The sequence below is a fragment of the Oryctolagus cuniculus genome, chromosome X (genome assembly GCF_964237555.1).
Source record: "Oryctolagus cuniculus chromosome X, mOryCun1.1, whole genome shotgun sequence".
Taxonomy (NCBI): domain Eukaryota; kingdom Metazoa; phylum Chordata; class Mammalia; order Lagomorpha; family Leporidae; genus Oryctolagus; species Oryctolagus cuniculus.
In genome coordinates, this window is record NC_091453.1 from 46,124,942 (window position 1) to 46,148,559 (window position 23,618).

The 23,618-nt window shown below is 40.0% G+C and overlaps 1 protein-coding gene across 7 annotated transcripts in view; it reads left to right on the forward strand.

Moving 5' to 3' along the window:
• HEPH (hephaestin) overlaps positions 1–23,397 on the forward strand; it is an 86,353-nt gene extending 62,956 nt beyond the window's left edge. For all 7 annotated transcript variants that reach the window (XM_070066818.1, XM_070066815.1, XM_051827142.2 and 4 more), the window contains 6 exons: positions 10,077–10,183; positions 11,079–11,304; positions 13,786–13,925; positions 15,098–15,260; positions 16,367–16,411; positions 22,455–23,397. In XM_070066818.1, coding sequence (XP_069922919.1) covers positions 10,077–10,183; positions 11,079–11,304; positions 13,786–13,925; positions 15,098–15,260; positions 16,367–16,411; positions 22,455–22,687 — 914 coding nt within the window. In that variant the 3' untranslated portion in view covers positions 22,688–23,397. The remainder of the gene's footprint in view (positions 1–10,076; positions 10,184–11,078; positions 11,305–13,785; positions 13,926–15,097; positions 15,261–16,366; positions 16,412–22,454) is intronic.
• Positions 23,398–23,618: the final 221 nt, after the last annotated feature.

Sequence of the window (23,618 nt, forward strand, 5' to 3'; positions counted from 1 at the left end):
AACACGATCTAGATCTAGCATAGTGACAGAGGGTTGCAGATTTTACTGTAGAATATGAAAGTTCTCTTCTGATAATTTCAGTTTTCTGATTCATATCCAGGTTAAGGTCATCAGTGCTGTAGAAGTGGGCGTGCTAGGTTAGGAGGTTTGAAGCAAAAGAAAATTATATGAAATTGTTGATTCAGAGGGAGAAAAGCAAGCATTTTGAGGAAACAGAATAAGACTGCTGAACAGTGTAAAGGAGCCATTTGAGGTTTCAGATAATGAATTCCAAGTACAACCAATGTTCTTGGTTTTTTGTATTTTGTTTTTTATTTCTTGATTTTCAAATTAGCAAAGATTTTTAAAAATTATAATACTCAGTGTTACTAGGGATACAGTGTAATTGGCACTACTATTTGGGATTTATATTGGTATAATCTTTCAGAGAGGAAATTTGGAAAACTGTATCAAGACTACTAAAAAATTTTTATCCCCTTTGCTTCATTAATTATACCTACAAATTTATCCTGAGAAAATGATCATAGATATATTCAAAGACTTGTGTACAAAGCTATGTAGTATATCATTATCCCTAATAGAAGCAAAGAGGGGCGTGAGTTTTTGGCTTAGAGTTAAGTCGCCAGTTTGGCATTCCTGCATTCCATATTGGAGTGCCTCGTTCCAGTTCTGTTCCTGATTCCAGCTTCCTGATAACGCCAACCCTGGGAGGCAGCAGGTGATGGTTCAGGTAGTTGGGTCACTTTTTTTTTTTTGACAGGCAGAGTGGACAGTGAGAGAGAGACAGACAGAGAGAAAGGTCTTCCTTTTCCATTGGTTCACCCCCACAGTGGCTGCTGAGGCCGGCGCACCGCGCTGATCCAAAGCCAGGAGCCAGGTGCTTCCTTCTGGTATCCCATGCGGGTGCAGGGCCCAAGGACTTGGGCCATCCTCCACTGCACTCCCTGGCCACAGCAGAGAGCTGGACTGGAAGAGGGGCAACCGGGACAGAATCTGGCGCCCCAACCGGGACTAGAACCCGGTGTGCCGGCGCCGCAGGCAGAGGATTAGCCTATCGAGCCATGGCGCTGGCCATTGGGTCACTTCTACCAATGGAGGAAACCTGGATTGAATTCCCAGATCCCAGCTTCATCTTGGCACAGCCCTGGCCATTGTGGGCATTTGGGAAGCCAACCACTAAATGGAAGCTCTGTCTATTTGGCTTTTCTTTTTTTTCTGAATTTCAAATGAAATTTTAATTTTTTATCATTGTTTATTTATTTGAGAGGTAGAGTTACAGACAATGAGAGGGAGAGGCAGAGAGAAAGGTCTTCTTTCCATTGGTTCACTCCTTAAATGGTCGCAGTGGCTGGAGATATGTAGATCCAAAGCCAGGAGCCAGGCACTTCTTCCTAGTCTCCCATATGGGTGTAGGGGTCCAAGGACTTGGGCCATATTCTACTGTTTTCCCAAGCCACAGCAGAGAGCTGGATGGGAAGAGGAGGATGCCACCTGCGATGCTGGCATCCCATATGGGCATTGGTTCGTGTACTGGCTGCTCCACTTCCAATCATAGAACTGGCACCCCTATGAGATGCCAGTGCCACAGGTGGAGGATTAACCTACTGTGCTATGGTGCTGGCCTCCAAAATTTAAATTTTTAAAAAGAATAAAAGGGTGGATACAAGGGCCAGCATTGTGGGGTAGTGGATTAAGCTGCCACTTGCTATACCAGCATCCCATATCAGAGTGCCAGTTCGAATCCTAGCTGCTCCACTTCTGATACAGCTTCCCGCTAATGCACCTGCACTTGGGCCCCTGCCACTCACATAGGCGATCCAGATGGAATTCCTGTCTCCTCGTTTCAGCCTGGCCTGGATCTGGCTGTTTCAGCCATTTAAGAAATGATTCAGTGATGGAAGATGTACTTAAGTCTATGAGAGTACTGATTTTTACATGATGATTTAACAACAACTTTTTTTTTAAAGATTTAAAAAATTATTTATTTGAGAGGTAGAGCTACATACAGTGAGAGGGAGAGATAGAGAGAAAGGTCTTCTATCTGCTGGTTCACTCCCCAGATGACAGCACCAGCTGGAGCTGGGCCTATCCGAAGCCAGGAGCCAAGAGCCAGGAGCTTCCTCTGGGATGCAGGGGCCCAAGTACTTGGGCCATCTTCCACTGCTTACCCAGGTCATAGCAGAGAGCTGGATCAGAAGAGGAGCAGCCGGGATTAGGACCGGAGCCCATATGGGATGCCGGCACTGCAGACGGAAGATTAACCTACTGTCCACAGCCCTGGCCCCTAAACAGCAACTTTTAAAATGTTTTTGTAGTTTTCATAGTTTCTGAAATATTCAGCACTGAACATGATTTATTTGTATATATTTTCAAAAATTATTTTTAATCAAAGTAGTAATACATGAATGCATTCTCATCATAAATTATTCAAGTGATACAGATGAACAGAAGTCCCCTTGATCCTACTTTCACCCCAGCTCTCCTTGCAGAGGTAACCTATTTTATTAGTTTGGCATGTTTCTTTCTAGACCTTTTCTCTGCATTTACTCAGTTTTATGGACATGTTAGTAATCAGAAACAAGGGTTATTGGTTACTTTTATTTAATAATAAAAGGAAAAAGATGGCTAGAGAGAGATAAAGTAATAAAAGGGACCAAAGGGGAATGTCAAGACTGGCGAGTGTGGGGCTGGCATTGTGGTGCAGTGCCTTAAGCCACCACATATGATACTGGCATCCTACATCAGAGTGCCAGTTCTAGTCCTGCATGCTCCATTTCCTATCCAACTCTCTGCTAATACGCTTGGGAATGCAGAGGGAGATAGCCCAAGTACTTGGACCCCTGCACTCACATGGGAGACCTGGATGGAGTTCCAGTCTCCTGGCTTTGGTCTTGTCCAGCCGTGGCCTTTGCAGCCATCTGAGGAATGAACCAGTGCATGGGATTTCTGTCTTTGTCTCTGTCTCTGTCTCTCTCTCTCTCTCTCTCCCTCCCTTTCTTCCTCCTCCTCTGTCTCCATATTGCTCTTACTTTAAAAATAAATAAATAAATCTTTAAAAAATCGGCGAATGAATCAGGAGGGAATGGTATATGTCAAATTGAGTTTAAAGAAAAAAGTATTTATGGGTCGAGGTTGTGGTGTAGCACATAAAGCCACCACCTGCGATGCTGGCATCCAATATGGGCACTGGTTCGTGTACTAGCTGCTCCACTTCCAATCCAGTTCCTTGCTAATGCACCTGGGAAAACTAACAAGAGATGATCCAAGTGTCTAAACCTCTGCCACCCATGCGGGAGACCTGGAAGCAGCTTCCGGCTTTGGCTTGGCCCAGTCTTGGGTGTTGTGGCCATCTCGGGAGTGAACCAGTGGATGGAAGATTCCATCCCTGTCTCTCCTCTCTCTCTGTAACTCTGACTTTCAAGCTAAATAAATCAACCTTTCTTTTTTAAAAAAAGAGAAAGAGTATTCTAAGCTTTCAGTCACCACAGAAGACAAGAATGAGGTCTGAATCCCATCCTGATCCCCACCTCCTACTTTTGAGAATTCAAGAAGTCTGAATCTAGGTGGTCAGTTGGCCAGGTTGGCTTTGGGAATTGTTCCGAAATGTTAAAAATATGTTATTGTAGATGGAAGGCAGTCCTGTGTTGGAGGTGCCAGAGGGAATATGTGTTAAAACTAAGTGCTTTAATTAACCTCTCACACTTCAAAGAACTAACAAAAGTTCTTTGATGTGCAAGCAAAGCATAGCTGTAGCAGTTACTCTAATGAAGCCTGACCCATAGTGCCTCCTTTGCTCACAGGTTTCGGATACTTTTCCTTGATGAGGAGATGAATTCTTGAGATTACAGCAGATGACTCATAAACTTTGTATGGTTAACTTCTTAGCTTGAGGCACATTTAAGGAGCGTCTCAGAGCAAAAGAAGAAATGAGATTAAATTTGAGGTCTTCAGTGAATTTAAGAGGGGTCAGATATTGCTAATTACATTCATTCAGCTGACAAACCTGGTTTTAAAAGTGCATGAACCAACTTGATCTAACGGAAGAAGTGAGGCAGATAAATAGGCCTATATGACAATAAGAGTAATTGCTAGGAACATCACAAGGGTAGAAAATATTTGCATATTTTGAGTGGTTGTGTTAACCTATTGATTTGGCTCAAGTTTTTGAGTCACAATGTTAAGATAGACACATAAGACAGTAAATTACCTGTCAAGTTTGATAGTATGGAAATTGTTGAAGATTGTTAGTTTTCTAGAACTGCCACAACGAAGCAATACAAATTGGATGACTTAAACAATAGATATTATTGTCCCATTATTCTGGAGGATGGAAGTTCAAAATCAAGGTTCTAGTATTGCTTCTTCCTTTTGTGGGCTGTGAGGGAAGCTGCTATTTCAGGTCTCTCTCTCTTTTGCTTGTAAATGAATTGCTCCTCACTGCATCTCTTTGCATTACATTTTTCTATATATGTCTCTGCCCAAAATTTTCCATTTTCATAAGGACACCAGTTATATTGGATTAGAGTCCCCTTAATGATCTCATTTAAACTGGATTATCCCTGTAAAGATTGAATGTTCAAATGAGGTCAAATTATGAGATACAGATTAAGACTTCAATATATACATTTTTTTGAAGGAAACACAATTCAGCTCACAGCAGAGATTATGACAAAATCAATTCTGTTGGATTGATGAAAATAGTAGCTAAGAGAGTACATAAAATGTAATGTATAGGAGTGAAATTGGCATTTTGAGATTTGATGATTGTTTACAGCTCTTGTCTCTACTGTTGAGGAACAGTGTTTTTTTATGCTATTTGTTGAATTCCTCACTTAGTGTAGGGTTAATTTTATGAGTATAAAATAAACTGAAAATAGATCTTTGGAAAAATCAAGAGTGAGAATAGGAGTGGAAGAAGGAAGAAGGGTGGGAGCATGGGTGGGAGGGAGAGAAGGGTGGGAAGTATCAGTATGTTCCTAAATCTGTATATATGAAATATATGAAGTTTGTGTACACTAAATAAAATTTAAAAAAAAGAAAATAGAAACCATATTGTGGAGTATCTGTTCTCAATGTTTATAGTTTTGTCTTTTCCTGTTATATCTATCTGGTGTATATACAAGAGTAGTTCAAAATGTTCATGGAAAAATAAAATAAAAATATAACTTTATTTCAGTGCAAAAATTTGAAGTCCACATATAGTTTATTTTAAAGATTTATTTTATTTTTTTTTCTTGAAAGGCAGAGTTTCAGAGAGGCAGAGGCAGAGAGAGGTCTTCCATCTGCTGGTTCACTTCCCAAAAGGCCTCAATGGCCAGAGCTGTGCTGATTCGAAGCCAGGAGCCAGGATCTTCTTCCGGGTCTCCCACATGGTTGCACAGGCCCAAGGACTTGGGCCATCTTCTACTGCTTTCCTAGGCCATAGCAGAGAGCTTGATCTGAAGTGTAGCAGCTGGGACTCGAACCGGTGCCCATATGGGATGCCGCCACTGCAGGCAGCGGCTTTACCTGCTATGCCATAGTGCTGACTCCATATACAGTTTTTATAGTATTCATTTCCATGAAATTTTTGAAGATTCCTTATATGCATGGATTTTAAAATTTTTATACCATAATAAAACTTTCCTTTAATTTCATTTTCCATGAACTCTTTTAAGTACAGCCATAAATGAAAAATATAATATCTAATCTTTTAGATTGCTATTTTTACTAAGCATAATTCTCTGGAGATTCACCTGGATTATTGTCCATATCAATGATTGTCATATCTTTTTTCTGAGTACTACGTCATGGTATGAATAAGGCACATTTTTTAATGCTTCACTGTTGAAAGAAATTTATGTTGTGCCCACATAGTCACACTTACAAATAAAAATACTATAGGTACAGTTCTCATATCTCTGTTGTAGATATCTAGAAGTAGGATTTCTGGATCATACAGTAAGGATATGTTTGACTCTTATAAGAAACTGTCAAACTGTTTTATATAATGTCTATACCATTTTACATTCCCTCTAGAAATGTTTGAGTGACCTGGCTATGTATTATCACCAGTATTTGTTACCAATTTTTTTATTTTAGTCATTTTTAAAATATTTGTTTATCTATCTGAAAGGCACAGTTAGAGAGAAAGAGAGGTCAGAGAGAGATCTGCTGTCTATTGGCTCACTCCAAAAATCCCTTAATGGCTGGAGCTGGGCCAGGCCAAAGCCAGGACCAGGAGCTTTTTCCATGTCTCTCACATGGGCGCACAGGTCCAAGTACTTGGGCCATCTTCTGTGCTTTCCTAAGCACATTAGCAGGGAGTTGGATCAGAAGTGGAGCAGCTGGGACTTGAACCAGCACCTGTATGGGATGCCAGCACTGTAGGTGGTGGCTTAACCCACTATCCCATAGTGTCAGTCCCTATTTTAGCAATTCTTGTAAGTATGTTATGGTATCTAATTGTGATTTTGATTTGCATTTCCCAATGTCTGATGTTGATGAATATTTTTAATATGCTTATTTGTCATTCTTATATAATCTTCAGTGAAGTGTGTGTTCCAACTTTTTGCCTATTTTTAACTTGGATGTTTGTTTTTGAATTGTTAAGTTTTGAGAAGATAAAGAACATAATGAGTATCCTGAGCACACAAGTGATGGACTGACTATAGTCAGTGAAGCACCCTCTGAGGAATTTATATAGGATGATATGTGAATGTTGCATAGGAGTCAGCCATCTTAAAACAATTATAGAATGACTTGAACCATAAGTGCAAATAATTTGAGATAGAAATGATCCCAGTGTGTTTGAGGAACAAAAAAATGATGTGGCTTCACCATACTGAGAGAGATGGACAATAGTAGGAAATGAGCTTTGTCAGATAAACAAGGATCATTGAGATCATATACAGTCTTGCAAGCCACGGTAGGGAATTTTTGCCTAATTTTAATTGCACTGAGAAGGTGTTATAGGGATATGAGATAGTTTACTTTATAGTTTGTAAAGATCACATTTGTTGCTATGAGGAGGGGTGTTATCGGAGGCACATGATAAGTGGCTATTGTAGTTGTCCATATGACAGAAGATAATGGCATACACTAGAGTGGTAACAGTAAAGATGGATAGAAATAGTTAGATATTGGATATATTTTAAGGTAGATACCTCAGAAGTTGTTTATGGTTGTATAATATGAATGAATGAGAAGAATCAAAAATAACTCCCGAGTTTTTAGCTGGAACATCACTTACTGAGATTGAAAAGGCTATGGGAGGAGTAAGTTTGGGGGAGACATCAAAGATCTGTTTGGATATGTTGAATTTGGAATGAAAATTAGACAAGTAGAGGTGTCAAGTAGGCAGACGCATAAAGGAGTCTGGAGTTCAATGGAGAAGTTGGAGGGAAGTAAAGATAAAGAGAACAACATAATCAAAAGCATAGAACCGTGAAAGTATGGAGTAGGCCCGGAGGTGAGCAAATAATTCAGTGTGACTAGTGTGTATTTTGCAGAAGCAGAAAGAGTAAGAGACCTGGCTGAAAAAAAAAAAAAAAAAAAAAGGCCAGGACTGAGTTGTTAAGGGAGGAGCTTAGGTGTTTTGGTGAAGTGTTTGGAGTTTATTCTTTGATAATCAAGGAGCTATTGAAATTTTTGAACAAAGAAATTAAATGAACAAGGAGAGGTTTTGGAAAATTAATATGGCATAACTGAAATAATTTTATTTATTTTTTTATTTATTTGACAGATAGAGTTAGATAGAGAGAGAGAGACAGAGAGAAAGGTCTTCCTTCCATTGGTTCACCCCACAAATGGCTGCTATGGCCGGCGCACTGCGCTGATCCGAAGCCAGAAGCCAGGTGCTTCCTCCTGGTCTCCCATGCGGGTGCAGGGGCACAAACACTTGGGCCATCCTCCACTGCCTTCCAGGGCTACAGCAGAGAGCTGGACTGGAAGAGGAGCAACCGGGACTAGAACCGGCAACCATATGGGATGCTGACGCCGCAGGCAGAGGATTAACCAAGTGAGCCATGGCGCCGGCCCCAACCATTTTTTAAAATGCAAATAGAACTTACACTTATCAACTTCTAAACTTATTACAAAGCACAATAATCTTTGGTACTGGCATGAGAATAGACATATAGGGAATAAAATTTGAGAGTTCAGAAATTTTCACATTTATGTTCAATTGAATTTCAACAAATTTGCCAAGACCAGTTAATGGAAAAAGAATAGTACTTTCAACAAATGCTATTGAGTCAATAAAAATCTAAGTCAACACTGCAGTGAGATAACACTTCTAACCTACTAGGACAGCTAAACTAAAATCTGAAAAAAAAAAAAAGACAATAATCTGTTTTCACAAGTATGTTGAGAAATTAAAATACTTTTATGTTGCTGATGGCAATGCAAAATGCCCCAGCTGCTTTGAAAAGTACTTTGGAAATTCTTCAAATTGTTAAACACCAATTTACCACATAATCCAGTAATTTCACTCCTAAACATATACCCAAGACAAATTAAAACATATGTTTACAAAAACTTATATATATAAATGCTGATAGCTGCATTATTTATAGTAGCCCCAAAGTGGAAATTACCCAAATATCCATCAGCTTATGAGTGGATGAATCAATTCCGGTATGTCCATACAATGTAATATTGCCTGGTAATAAAAGCAATTAAGTGCTGACATATGCTTAATCATGGATGGACAATGAAAATATTCTGCTTAATTAAAGAACCCAGTCGAGGAAGGCAATATGTGAAATATTCAGAAAGGGCAAATACATAGAAGCAGAAAGTAAATTGATGATTGCCTTGGTGTAGGGTGGGTATATCAGAGGGTAACAGAAGTACAGTGTGTGTATGTGTGTGTATGCATGTTTTGGTAGAAATTAGATGTTTAAAGTGGATTGTGACTATGGTTACAACATTTTGTCAATATACTGAAAAACATTGAATTGTGTACTTTAGATGAATGAATTATGTGGTACGTCAATTATATCTCAATAAAACTGTCATTAACAAAAATTAAAGGCAGTCATTTGGGGCAATGGTTAAGACATTGCTTGGGACACATGCATTCCATATCAGAGTGCCTGTGTTTGAATCTGCGTTTGAATTTTAGGCTCTTGGTTTTAGACTGGTTCAGTGCTCACTGCTGCAAGCATTTGTGGAATAAATTAGCAGATGCATGATCTCTCTTTCTCTGTCATTTGAGTTAAAGAAACAAACAAATGAGCAGTTTAAAAGGGGATTAACATGGCATTATTTGGAAAACGGATCGGGGAGAGCAAGTCTGGATGCAGAAAAACATGTTTGGAGGTTTTTAATAGTCAAGTTGAGACAGCAGTGCTTTAAAATAAAGGAGCAGTAATTTAAATAGGAAGAAGGAGAGATTAAAATATACTTTAGGGGTAAAATAGTAAGATTTGCCTTTTAATTGGCTATTGGATGCATGAAGGTGAGGAGACAGAAGACTAAAGTTATGAGTCTGTGTAACTAGGAAAATGATTATGTTATTTCTAAACACTGAGACTGAGACGTAGGGTTGTTTTGCAAAGGAGGAAGTTGTGTTTAGAATGGTTTTTGTATTTAAGATGTTATCGCGACAATCTTCAAAAGATGCCTAACATCAAACTGAAAGTTTGGTGTTGGAGCTTAATAACAAGGAACTCATAATTTGTATCATAAAGGTGACTAATTGCTTCCACTGAGGGATTATGGAAAGAGAGCAGAAGAGAGCTGGATACAGAACCTTGTGGAAACAGCTACATTTAGGAAGTTGCAGCAGAAAAAGTTGACCAAAACAGAGACGAAAAGGAGGCTATTGCTAGTATAGAGACAAATGAGGAGGCTGCTTTACCTGAATACTGGACTTGGGCCTGTAAGGATAGGGACAGTAGAAGAGGAAGGATTAAAGGTGTTCCAAGAACTAGAAGAACAAAGTTAAAAATAAAATGCAGACTGGTATGGGAGTGATGGAGAAAGATCTTAAAGGTGCTAGGAGTCACCCACCACAACCTCTTGGGGGGACCAGGGAGTTGAGAGAAATTTCTTACCCAGGCCTGCTGCAGATCCCTTGTTACCCTTTCTAGGTGAAGTGCTCACTTACCAATGGAGCATTCCTGAGAGGTCTGGCCCTGGTCCCAATGACTCTGCCTGTGTTTCCTGGATCTATTATTCTGCAGTGGATCCCATAAAGGTAAAGACAAGATTGGCTGGTTGGAGGTGGGTCTCAGAAGAGTGCTGACTACTTGGCAAAAAGAAGTTGATTAACGGCTGTAGTAAGAAGCCCATCCCTGAGATATTAGCTTTTAAAATTAGGATTTAAAATTTTCTCTAATACTGGATTTATCATAGTAGATAGAGGGAGAGGTGAAAGGAGTGGGTAGCACCAGATATTTATCTTGAGGATTTTCTTACTTGTATCTTCTTTTTCAGTCCTATAAGGGATATATTGTCATTTAAAAAACTTAGAGTTAGTGGTCAGGAGATTGGGGTTCTAGGTTCAAATCTGGTTCTAGTGTGCCTTTAGAGTAACTTCAGGCAAGTATTTATGCTTTTGTTTTCTCATCTGGAAAAAGTGTTTATCTGTCTAGCCACTAGCTACCAGCAATCATTTATTGAGTACCTACCACACTTGGAGCATTTTATTTTGTGCTTTGGATGATACAAATGTGAAATACATTTCCCATCTTCACAGAGCATGGTCTAACTGAGCAAGAGGGAAGTTGGAGTGGGAATCACAATAGAAGGTACTTTGTGCCTTGAAAACTGAGTAACGGTCTGCCATGGGATAAAAGATATGTTCGAGTGGAGAGGCAAAAAAAAAGGCACTGGTTTGTGAAAGTACTTGATGGTTTGGAGATTCAGCCTAGCTAAAGCATAGCTTAGATAACTCTTCTTACCCATGCCCCAAAAGTATTGTGAAAAGGAATTCAAGTAACATAGTGGGGTTCTTACAAATGGAAGATATGCTGATGATGTGCTGACATCACAGTGAGTTCATATATGAGCCTTGGTTCTTGGAGAGCACGATTACCCTAAAATAACTCCACCTATTCTCTCTCTCTATCTCCTTTTTCTCCCTTCTTCAGGACATGTACAGTGGCCTTGTGGGGCCTCTGGCCATCTGCAGAAAAGGCATCCTGGAACCCCATGGAAGACGAAGTGACATGGACCGGGAATTTGCCTTGTTATTTTTGATCTTTGATGAGAACCAGTCTTGGTATCTGGAGGAGAATGTGGCAATCCATGGGCCCCAGGAGCCAGATCGTGTTAACCTACAGGATGAGACTTTCTTGGAGAGCAATAAAATGCATGGTATGCATGAAAGAACTTACCCTTATTCCGAGGAATTCCCCATTTGTGGAATGAAGGTATCTGATAGGCCCATTACCATCCAAGGGAGCATAATTCCAGAAAGGATGGGAAGGTGGAATGGGGATGAATTGAAAGAAATGTACAGATTACTGTACATTAATGCATACAAAGTAGATAAGTTTTTACAGAGTAGATCAGGTGCACAGAAAGCAGGAATCTCACTCTAAAATTGCCATGGAGACACCAGAAAAATTTGAACATATTAGAATAGATGGTAGTCATTTATGACCTTCAACATATTTCATAAACTGACTTCTTAGGGCCACTCTCTCAAAATTCTGAGTTTAGTCTCTCAATATCATCTTATTTCTCTAACATTCTGAATTTGGGATCTGCTTTCTCAATGGATAAGATGAAGGAAAGCTTGCCATTTAGTATGTTTTTAAAACAGAGTTTCAATTTATAGGTGGAATAATTGGAGAATACAGCCTCAGAGAGTAGCACACTGTGTTTATGTTTGATACGGGGGAGGACTTTTTTTGTACTTGAATGGATTTTGGAGGGAAAGTGTGCATCAAAGCCTTCCTTTGCTCTAGAGATCTGTGTAGCTTTTCAAAAACAAGAGAATGTCTCAAATAAGAGGGAGAGCTTAAGTGCAGTGGAATGTATGAAGTGATCTCTCATCATCCCTTCCAGTTCAAGATTTCTTTGATCTGAGAATGAGGCACAGCTTTGATAATAACTTTAATGGAACTCAAAAGTAGTACCTTATTGTCCATAGATTTTAGCTATTTCCCCTTGATGGAGAGATGAGTGATTCACATTAGAACAGATGATTCACAAACTTCACAAGGTGAACTTTTTAGCTTCTGTCAAATCAGAGAAATAAATGACTCAGGACAAAAAGGGAATGAGGGCACAGTCAGATATTGCTAATGCAGGGTTTTGGCTGATGCCCACTTTCCATTGTTTGTATATATGTTCATTCATTGAAACTCTTCAATTATCAGCACATCTGCCTATCCATCTTACAAGTATTTGTTGAGCACTTTCTGAGTGCTGGCTCTGGAGATATTCTGATAAAGAATGTTGGGGTATTATGGGTCATATAGATAATATTACTGTCTTCTCTTCCAGATTCCTGAACCAACTGGAAAAGAAAGATACTTAAGATCAAATATGAGCTTTATTCCTGAGAGAGCTAATTGGAAAATTAATTTTATTTCTGCAAGTAATTGGGCTTGTTGATAGTCCCCTTGCAATAGACATATTTTCCTCCCTTTTCATTGATATAGGTGGAAAATAGTAGCTCTCTCTGTTGGCATGTACAGAATCTTTCCCACAATGAAATAGTGTATCAGTTTGTACCCATTTCTATGATCAGACTGATCAGAGAGAAAGAAGATCCAGAAGGGGCTAGTTCATCATATTTAGCTTTTTCTTTTGAGTTCACAAATTACTAAAAGTGGATGCAGAGACTATAAATTTTCCTTCCGTGTTTACCCTCTTGGATAATGAAGTGGAAATCACCTTCCCTCTGTGAGAACATGAGAAGTGGAGGGAAACTGCTGTGGACAAAGTCCTGTTAGTGTGAATTTATATGTCAATGAGTGGTTCGATGTCTTGAGAATATGTGATATGTACCCTGGGAAGAACAGATAATGAGGCCCATGCATTATTACCATTACTAATTTCACAAATATGGCAGGTCTTTTCTAAACATTTATTCATAGGCTCAGGTGTTGGTTGGATGTTATAAAAAATTTACAAGGATGCTATAGTCCTGTAGCGAATACATTCATTTTCTGCTTGGTAGCAATGTATTCTCCAGTTGTGGATGTGAGCTTTCACATATTAAAATAAGGTAAATGTAGGAGTGAGTTTCTACTGAGTTCCAATGGATTACAAGACAGGACTTGAGTAATTCAGAGGTGGAATGGGGCTCAAGGACTGAGGAATATGAACAGGAGCTAGAAGATCAGAGAAGTTTTATTTGGGAAGGTAAAGGTTTGACTAGGATCTGGAAAGATGTGCAAAAGGAGGCAGTGTTTATGGAAGTGAAGCCTGGAAACAGAAGGACCTAAAGAACATTCATAGGCCATATGAAGGATGGTGAAGTAATTACCCTCTTTGGAATAAACATGTTTTGTAGCAGGAGATGAACCTGGTGAAGTGATTTGGGATATATTTTGAAAGACTTTGTGGGCTGAGTTAAGGAGTCATGGACTTGCTCTTTGCAGCAGGAGGGAGGTATTAAAATATTTTTAGGGAGCAGAGTGACATGGTCAAGTAAGTTATTTAGAGCAATCAATCTAATAACATCAGTGTGAAAAAAATAGATTGAAGGAGAACAGATGAAATAGAGATGAGACCAATTTGGGATCCTATTGCTATCATCTAAGATAATAGGGACTAGAATTAAGGCAACACAATGAGGAGTCAAAAGGAGAGGTGTAAGAGACTTTTTTTCTTGTTTTACAGCCATCAATGGGAAGCTCTATGCCAACCTCAGAGGTCTCACCATGTACCAGGGAGAGCAAGTGGCATGGTACATGCTAGCCATGGGCCAAGATATTGACATACACACTGTGCACTTCCATGCTGAGAGTTTCCTTTATCAGGTGAGCTCAGAAGAGTGCTGTATCCCTCAGGGAAGATTGGAAGAGTGCCTTCACCTCCACTGAGGAAGAGGGGAAATAGCAAGGAACAAGATAATAGTGAAAAGAAAGAGGTCTATTATATGGAGCACTGGACTGAGAATTCTAGTCTGGTTGGAAATTCCTGGATCAGTCACTTCTGATATGGAAAACAATCACTCACTTATGAGTTAAGGAGATAAAAGGAATCAATATCATCAGGTTTTACTCAAAGAATTGAGATTCAATGAGCAGTGATCTTAAGAGCAAGGAATTTCAGACTGGTGTCTGAGAATTGCTGAAATTCTTTAATTCATATAAGAAGAGCTTCAATTTAAGAGCTACATGGAGGGGCTGGCACTGTGGCATATTAAGCTAAGCCTTCACCTGCAGTGTTGGCATCCCATATGGGTGCTGGTTCGTGTCCTGGCTGCTGCTTTCCCAATCCAGCTCTCTGCTATGGCCTGGGAAAGCAGTGGAAGATGGCCCAAGTGTTTGGGCCCCTGAACCCATATGGGAGACCTGGAAGAAACTCCTGTCTCCTGGCTTCAGATTGGCTCACATCCAGCCGTTGGGACCAATTGGGGAGTGAACTAGCAGATGGAAGACCTTTCTCTCTGTCTCTCCTTTTCTTTGTCTATAACTCTACCTTTCAAATGAATAAATAAAATATTTTTTAAAGATGTATGGATTTTGAAGGATATTTAAGCTTAAGAAAAGAGTACCAAGCTATGAGATATGGATACAGTCCCAGAGATCTAGAATTACTTATCAAAGTGTTGACAAAGGCAAAGGAATTAAGTTCAATAATTTTTTAAACAAAGTATGTGGCTCCTTCCTATGGGTCAAAGCTTAATCCAAATTCCCCAGACTTAGTCTGCTGAAAAGAATGGAGATTCTAGTTTTGAGCCCTCTAAAGGAATTGGAAATTAACCTTACTTTGGGACACTTTATGAAAAGTAGGAGGAGAGAGTCCCTTCTGTTGACTTAGTTTGTGTGGTTGGGTTGATAGAAAGATGAATGAAGTGAAAATTTAAAACTTCTCTCTGGTTTAGGGATCTTGGAGTCCCACTCCCCTAATGAAGACATCATATATCTCTAGTTTCTACAAGTTCTAAGATGAGGTTTATTTCTCCTACCCACAATCTTTATTGTAGAATGGAAAGAGCTACCGGGCAGATGTGGTGGATCTGTTCCCAGGCACCTTTGAAGTTGTGGAGATGATAGCCAGCAACCCTGGGACATGGCTGCTACACTGCCATGTGACTGACCATGTCCATGCTGGCATGGAAACACTCTTCACTGTCTTGTCACAAAAAGGTAAGACCTAATTCCCCAAGATAGGTCATCTTCTGACACCTTATCTGGCCTATAAGAACTAGATAACACAAAGAAACCTCTTGTACCTCTCGTCTTTATACCAGAAGAACTAGATCTTAAGACTGAGTATGACACCCCTCTAGGCACTCCCCTTACCAATATTGCTCATCCTCCTTTGCTTCCTTAAAACCTGCACCTCTCCTAATTATCTGAATACATGCAGAGGTAAAATCAGTTGGCCCAGTCTGATTGGGCTCCATGTATCAATGCCTTGTATAGGTTTGTATACTTTGAAATAAATTAAATTTATATAAAATTTTATTATTTAAAAAGTAATTAGAAGAAAGGGCTATTTCAAGGCATAGTGTTATAAGTTCTTTTTAAAGAGAAGAAAAGTAATTCTAACTGTTGTACCTTAATTGTTTTGTTTTGTGAGACTTTGGAAAGGCAGTTCTTTTTGTTCTAGGAATAAACTCTAAGGCTAGAAATATTGACCTTCAATTGCAGCTTATGCAAGACAGTGTTGCTACCAAGGGTGGGAAAAACTTTTTCCTTAATTTTTTTATGTGGGAAGCGAATATCATGGGGATATTTTAAACTAGTAATTCTTTGTTTTTCACTAAGAATGTAGACGGGTATATTGTGTTGACTTTTGTTTCTTTTGATCATTAAAGGGTTAAGTATTTTACTTCTTTACCCTCTTAACCTGAGTCCAGCACCTAGCATTATTGCCTTCCAAGAAGTCCTATAGAGCTGCTGCTTTGGGCCCTGAAGAACACATAGGCGAAAAAAATGTGATTTTTTTAGCAGTGATATAAAGTATGGGCAAGAGTGTAGACTTAGGAAAATATATTTGGCTATTCAGATTTAGCAAACCACGGTAGAGAATAAAACCCTGCTCTTTATCCCTGGAGAGAGATAAATGATTATACATTATGAGTTTACTAAAAAGGTTTGTCCTAGTGCAAATTTTCAATCTTTGAAATAAATCAAATTTCTGTAAAATTTGTTGTTTAGAACTCCCACCAACCAATGCTGACTTCCCACAGAGAGGCTGTGGATTGGTAGGAAGAATAAGAGAATTAATCTCTGCCTTCTTTCCCTAGAACACTTAAGCACTGTCAGTACCATCATGGAAGAGACTGAAAAAGGTAGGTAAAATGGTAAAATGATGCACAGACTGGAGGGGTAGGTATATGTGAAGAGTGTGTGTGTGTGTGTGTGTGTGTGCCTCCAGAAGATGGGACACACATGACTTAAAGATGGGTACTCTAAAATTTCTATATGACTTCAGAAACTAGAGTACCAACATTCTGCTTTCCTCAGCAGGCCTATTCTCTCTGGCTCCCTTCACTAACCTCATAAGTTGGAGAAAACAGTCTCATCTCCAGTTGGAAGCTGCCGTCTTAGCCACCCACCTAATGTGTGAGGGGGAAGAAAATTTTACGACCTGCTGGTTTGAGCATGAAAGTTGTAGCACAGGCATGGATTCCCCACAGGGATAGTTTGAGACTAGAACAAACACCAGACGGTCTTCAAATGCTATTTTTATTCTTGACTCTTTTTCTCTTCATCTATGGAATACCAAGCAGTTGAACCTTTAGAACCAGTCGTTTCTTACCTTCAAGATTCTAGGTTCAAACAGTGCTTTTATTCTCCACCTCATATGTCTCTGACTAGGAAAGATTCAGAATGTTATAAGAGCTAAAAGGGATGTTAGAGATGAACAGTTTACTCTTGAAAATTTCATCTGTGTTCGGAGAAATCCTAATTATCTGTCTATATATCTGATGAACTGTGAATTAGGGAACTAGGGTATGTCCTGGAGCAGGTGGAGAGAGGTAAGCTGAAGTTGTGTGAGTGAGGCTTCAGACCACATTTCCTTCAATTTTATCAGCTCAATTATATATATATATATGTGTGTGTGTGTGTGTGTGTATGTTTACCTATGTATCTATATGTGTATTTATATAATCATGCACACATATGTTTGAGTACACATACATATTTTGTGTGTGTATTTGTATATGCATAACACATATTTTGGTTTTTTTTTTTTTTACTAACAAAGTATTTTTTATTCATTAGAGGAGTCTCAGTTGGATATCTTCTTGACAACATTTTGTGGGTACTTAATTGGTGTTACTATTTTTGTGTTAAAATCTTTAAAACATGTTTTGTAATACATGACAATAATGCAGACCAGTTTGTATCCCAGTGAAATCTATTAAGAATATTTTGCTTTGTGTATACCTAAAGTGAATGATTATACAACAAAAGTATGTGACTTCTATTCTGTTGTTAGAGAAAAAAGACATAAACATGCTATTTCCTGAAACAAGGCCTGGACTCTCCTACTGTGTTTTTAGAAAGCAATTAATTGGAATGGGCACTGTGGTTCAGTGGTTAAACCACTGCTTGGGATGTCCACAGCCTATATTGGAGTACTGGATTAGGCCCTGCTACTTTGCCTCCCATCCAGCTTCTTGCTAACATACCTAAGATTCAATAGATGATGACCCAAGTGCCTGGGTACTTGTGGCACATGTGCAAAGCTAGATTTGGTCTGACCCATCCCTGGTTGTTGAGAGCATTTGGAGAGTGAAGTAGCAGATGGAAAAATCTCTCTCTGTCTCCTCCTTTCTCCATAACTCTGCCATTCAGATGAATAAATAAATATTTTTAAAAAATAAGGAAGTTCATTTTTTACAGTATTTCCTTTTTCTCTTTTGACTGTTAGAAAATAAGTATTTGTTGGGGCTGGCGCTGTGGTGTAGCCAGTAAAGCCACCACCTGCTACATTGGCATCCAATATGGGCACAGGGTCGAGTTCCAGCTGCTCCACTTCTGATCCAGCTCTGTGATAATTTGCCTGGGAAAGCAATAGAGGATGGCCCAAGTGATTGGCCCCTGCCACCAACGTGAGAGACCTGGAAGAAGCTCCAGGCTCCCTGCCACAGACTGGCTCAGCTCTGGCTGCCGCGGCCACCCGGGGAGTGAACAAGTAGATAGAAGATCTCTCTCTCTCTCTCTTTCTATCTCTCCCTCCTTTTCTCTCTGTAGCTCTACTTTACAAATACATAAAATACATATAACAGAAAAAGCTTGAAAAATTATGAAGTATTCTTTTAAAACTAAGAAAGCTAAAGAAATGTAACAGCTAATGATAACTTTTAAACTTCCCCAAAGCCATTAAACTAAACCTTAGTATAGATTCTTATTCAATATTTTAAAATGAGAAACTATTATATCATTTTAACTTTAGAAAATTTGTCTTCTACACTTCAGTTAATTTTTCTAATATGCAACTATTGGACCTTTGCCATAATGACCTTACTAGCTATTAGTAAAAGATCCTAAATCATAAAGATTATAACTTTCCAAACTATATAACTTAAGGTAGGTAAATAGAAGAATTTTTTGGATGTATGTTTTAAAGGCATTAATTAACATCAAGGAGTAAAATAAGGCTTTTTAAGAATAAGCTTGAATTATTGAGCAATATTAGTTACAGAATTAGCTACAACTTTTTCCCTAGTACACACAAATATTCACATGAATAAATATCCTTGAATTTTACAGTCTTTTTTGGGATCAATGAATATTATTTAATGTCTTTAAAGAATTAATATGAGGCTTTTAAAAATTATTTATTTATTTGAAAGTCAGAATTGCAGAGAGAACAGAGAGATCGTGCATCCACTGGCCCACGCCACAGATAGCCACAACAGCCAGGGCTAAGCCAGGCTGAAACCAGGAGCCAGGAGCTTCATCCAGGTCTCCCACACGTGTAGCAGGGGCCCAGACACCCGGGCCATCCTCCACTGCCTTTTCTAGGTGCATCAGCAGGGAGCTGGATCAGAAGTGGATCAGCTGGCACAGGAATCAGTGCCCATATGGGAGGCCAACCTCACAGGCGATAGCTCCAGTCAGCCATGCCACAGCACCAACCTCTGATAAAAGAGACTTTCAAACTGATAAATAGAAAAAAAACTTAGACATTTTATTTATTTATTTTTGACAGGCGGAGTTAGACAGTGAGAGAGAGAGAGACAGAGAGAAAGGTCTTCCTTCCGCTGGTTCACCCCCTAAATGGCCGCTACGGCTGGCGCGCTGTGCCGATCTGAAGCCAGGAGCCAGGTGCTTCCTCCTGGTCTCCCATGCAGGTGCAGGGCCCAAGCACTGGGACCATACTCCACTACCCTCCCGGGCCACAGCAGAGAGCTGGACTGGAAGAGGAACAACCGGGACAGAATCCGGGGTGCCGGCACCGCAGGCGGAGGACTAGCCTAGTGAGCCACGGCACCAGCCAAACTTAGACATTTTAAATATTTTCTTTAAATAGTTATTTAGTTATTTGAAAGGTAGAGTTACATGGAGAGAAGAGAGGCAAAGAGAGGCCTTCCATCCACTGGCTCACTCCCCAGATGGCCACAATGGCCACAGCTGCATGAGAGTATTTCAAGCATGGAAGGCTGAGACACTATGGCAAAAAATGACCTACATGAAAGATCTCTGTGAGTGAGATCCCAGTGGAAATAAGGGGCCGCCAAAGAGGGAGAAACCCCTCTCTGCAGGGAGGAGAGAACCCCCACCCCAACCATGGCCTGTCTAAATAGTGTTGGAGTTTGTGAACTCAAGTGGCTTCCATAGCCTTTGGCAGCCCACGACAAGAGCCTCAGGTGATCACTTGTGGGGAGCAACCGGACTAGACTGAGTTACTGGAATTAAGACTTATTCTATGCATCTGCTCTCCCACAATATGGCGCTGGGAGAGAAGTAAACAGCTTCCGCACAGCTGCCTCCAGTTCAACCAATAAACTGTAGGACTTGCTCCTGATTGGAGAGCGGCGTACTCGGCATGTGGGCAGCCGAGTTAGGATTGGCGGAGGAGGACTATAAAGGAGGAGAGAGACGGCATGCACGAGGAACATCTATGGGGAACATCTAAGGGGAACGCCTGTGCAGCCCCCGAGAAGAGCCGGCCGGCGGTGTGCCGCTCCCCTGCGGAAGTGGGGAATGTGGCCAGGGGGAACTGCCCTTCCACGGAGGTGGAAGGGACAGTAGCCAACCCGGGAAGAACCAGCAGCAAACCCGGGGAGGGCCGAGCAGACAGAAAGAACAGCGCAGGGTCCTGTGTCGTTCCTCCACGAAGAGGGGGAGCGACAATCACTGATATCACAAACAAGAGTGTCATTTTTTTTTTAATTTTTATTTAGTAAATATAAATTTTCAAAGTACAGTTAATGGATTGCAATGGCTTCCGCCCCCATATTTCCCTCCCACTCACACCCCTCCCATCTCCCACTCCCTCTCCCATTCCATTCACATCAAGATTCCTTTTCAATTATCTTTATATACAGAAGATCAATTCAGTATATATTAAGTAAAGGTTTCATCAGTTTGCACCCACACAGAAACACAAAGTGTAAAATACTGTTTCAGTATTAGTTATAGCATTACTTCACATTGGACAACACATTAAGGACAGATCCCACATGAGAAGTAAGTACACAGTGACTCCTGTTGTTGACTTAACAATTTGACACTCTTGTTTATGGTGTCAGTAATCTCCCTAGGCTCTAGTCATGAGTTGCCAAGGCTATGGAAGCCTTTTGAGTTCGCCGACTTCGATCTTATTCTGACAGGGTCATAGTCAAAGTGGAAGTTCTCTCCTCCCTTCAGAGAAAGGTACCTCCTTCTTTGATAGCCCTGTTGTTACCACTGAGATCTCACTCGCAGAGATCTTCCATTTAGGTGTTCCTCATCAGCTCTCATTTGTTAAAATATTTGCACAATGGGGAAAACTACACCAAAACTTCTGACCTACTATAACTCATTAATTTTTTACATGAGGAACTGAAAGATGGGAAGAGATTGATCCAAGATCACAAGAGGAGTAAGTAGTAGAATATAAACTTAGAACCAGGATGTTTTCTGGCTTCTGTTTGAACTTCTGTCCCAGCTTCTCTCAGCTCTGTTAGAACATTCATTCATCCACTTATATATTCATCAAACAGAAGCCAAATACCAAAACAAGTAAGATATAGCTACTACTTTCTGGTGTCTAAAAACGGGATGAGATACAGAAACAATAATTGCTGTGCTGGATGCTATGTGTTTTACCAAAGTGATGAACAGTAACAGCTAATATTTATTGTATTCTTATTATCTTCCAGCTGTTATGCTGAATGTTTTGTAAATGTGAACTCACTTGAACTTGGCAATAAGCTTCTGTGTTAGGTATACCTATCTTATAAAAGATGAAACTGAAGTTTAAGCAGGAAGTGAGATGTTAGGTCACGTAGCCCAAGGTCACATAATAAGTAATTATGGGAATACAAAGAGTAGGCACTTTGAGAACACAGAGGAAAGGGCCATTCCTTGTCAAACCAAATTGAAGAAAACTTTGCAGAGACATGTAGCATTTAAGCTGGGGCTAGACATATTAGGAGTAAGAGGAAAATGCATTTAGGTAAAGACTCAGAAGCTTGAAAGAGAATCACCTGTTATGGACAATAAAATGAGTTACTGTGACTGAAGAGAGTAGCAGGTAAGGCCACAAAGGTAGGCTACAGCTTGATTGTGAGAATTGGAATGTCTGGCTTAAAAATTTGAACTTGACTCTGCAAATAAACTGGGGACAATTAAATTTTTGTATGTTAGGAACTAATGCTATCATTTCAGTTGGAATGATCTCTGTGACATCAGTGTTAATATGACCCACAGAAGTGAGAGCCTGGACAGTACAGTGGCAAGCTATTGTCATGGTCTAATATTCAAAATGAGCACTAATAAACTAGACGAATGAGTCACACTGATTTCTGGTGTTTCCCATATTCCTTCCAGTTCAACCCTCTGAAGCCATGCAGATCAGATTTAATTCATTTTTTTCTGCATCACAAGCTTTTAGATATTTGAGGAAATGTATCAAACGTCATAATACTCTGAGTCTTAGTCCTTGCCACGGGCAGATTGCGGCCTCAGTGATTCTCAAGAACCCTTCCAGCTGGAACATGATTTTTCTCTCTCTCTAACCTATCAAACTATGTCTATCAGCTGTTTGCTTGAATGATTGGTAAAGATCTGCTGTTCTATTTGGATGCATGTGTTTCTCCAGGAGATGATTGCAAAAAGAGAACCTTTTGAGTATTCTTTGTACCAGGTATTCATTTTCCTCTTCCTTCATTTCAGCATCGGTTTTCAGAGACACTGGAGAAGGCAAAGTGAGGATGCTGGGCATGGAGATCCCCATAAAGGATGTTGAAATGCTGTTTTCTGTTTTGATTGCCGCGGGTTCCATACTCCTGCTTATTGCTCTGGCTCTTGGTGGTGTCGTCTGGTACCAGCATCGGCAGAGAAAGCTGCGACGCAACAGGAGATCTATCCTGGATGACAGCTTCAAACTTCTGTCTCTCAAGCAGTAACAGCTGGAGCCTGGAAATATGCTCAGGATGCACATCTGGAATGCACTCCTAAGGAAGCCATGGACTAGACGCTAGTCCCCCATCAGAGGGATATGGGTGATGATGAAGCAGAGGAGAGAACCAAAATCATCTGGCTATGTCTTCACTTATTTATTTACATGGAAATTATATACTTTCACTTTTTATTTCATTTCTTTGTCCCACTAGGGCACCTGGGAGTGTTTCCTAGCACCCTACATCACAAATTTCAACAGCTAGGTCATGTGACCCCCGCAACACTCAGAAAATCTTCAAATTCTCAGAAACTGATCCTTTTCTAAAAGCAGATACCAAAGGAAAAACTCATTGATTAGCTTTCTGCTGCTCTCCAGAACCTAGGTAAATTCACTTTGAACTGAAGTCAAGTGAGCTGTGAAGATAACCAACAAATAAACTAAGGACCAAGCACATAGGCCTGAAGGGGAAATAGAAGTAAGGTGGGAATTTGGACTCCAAATTGTGTTTTGATTCTCCTTGGCAGTGAACTACTTTGGAGAAGGGAGTGATTGGGTTGTTGCTGCCATGAGTACCCACAAACTCTGGAGCCAGAAGCTCCTCAGTAAACCAGTCCTGCAAGTTCCTACATAATAACACTGAAGGGAGTGTTAAGTGGCCTGTCTGCATTTTAGGCAACAAATACTTTCCATTAAAGTAGTTATTATAAACCAAAAGGCTGAATTTGGTGATTTTGATGGTCCCTGCAGTTTCTGGAGGTGTGAATGACTGCATCACAAAACACTTGGAGTGTAAGAGGTCCTCTTAAGGGTCTGCCTATCTTTGTGGAACCTATAGATTTGTGCTTTGGATGCCATCTCAGAAGTCTCAAAGGGTGCTATCCTAGAAAAGGGGATATCTCATAGGTGGTACATTTTTCTGAATGCCAAGGAGAAAA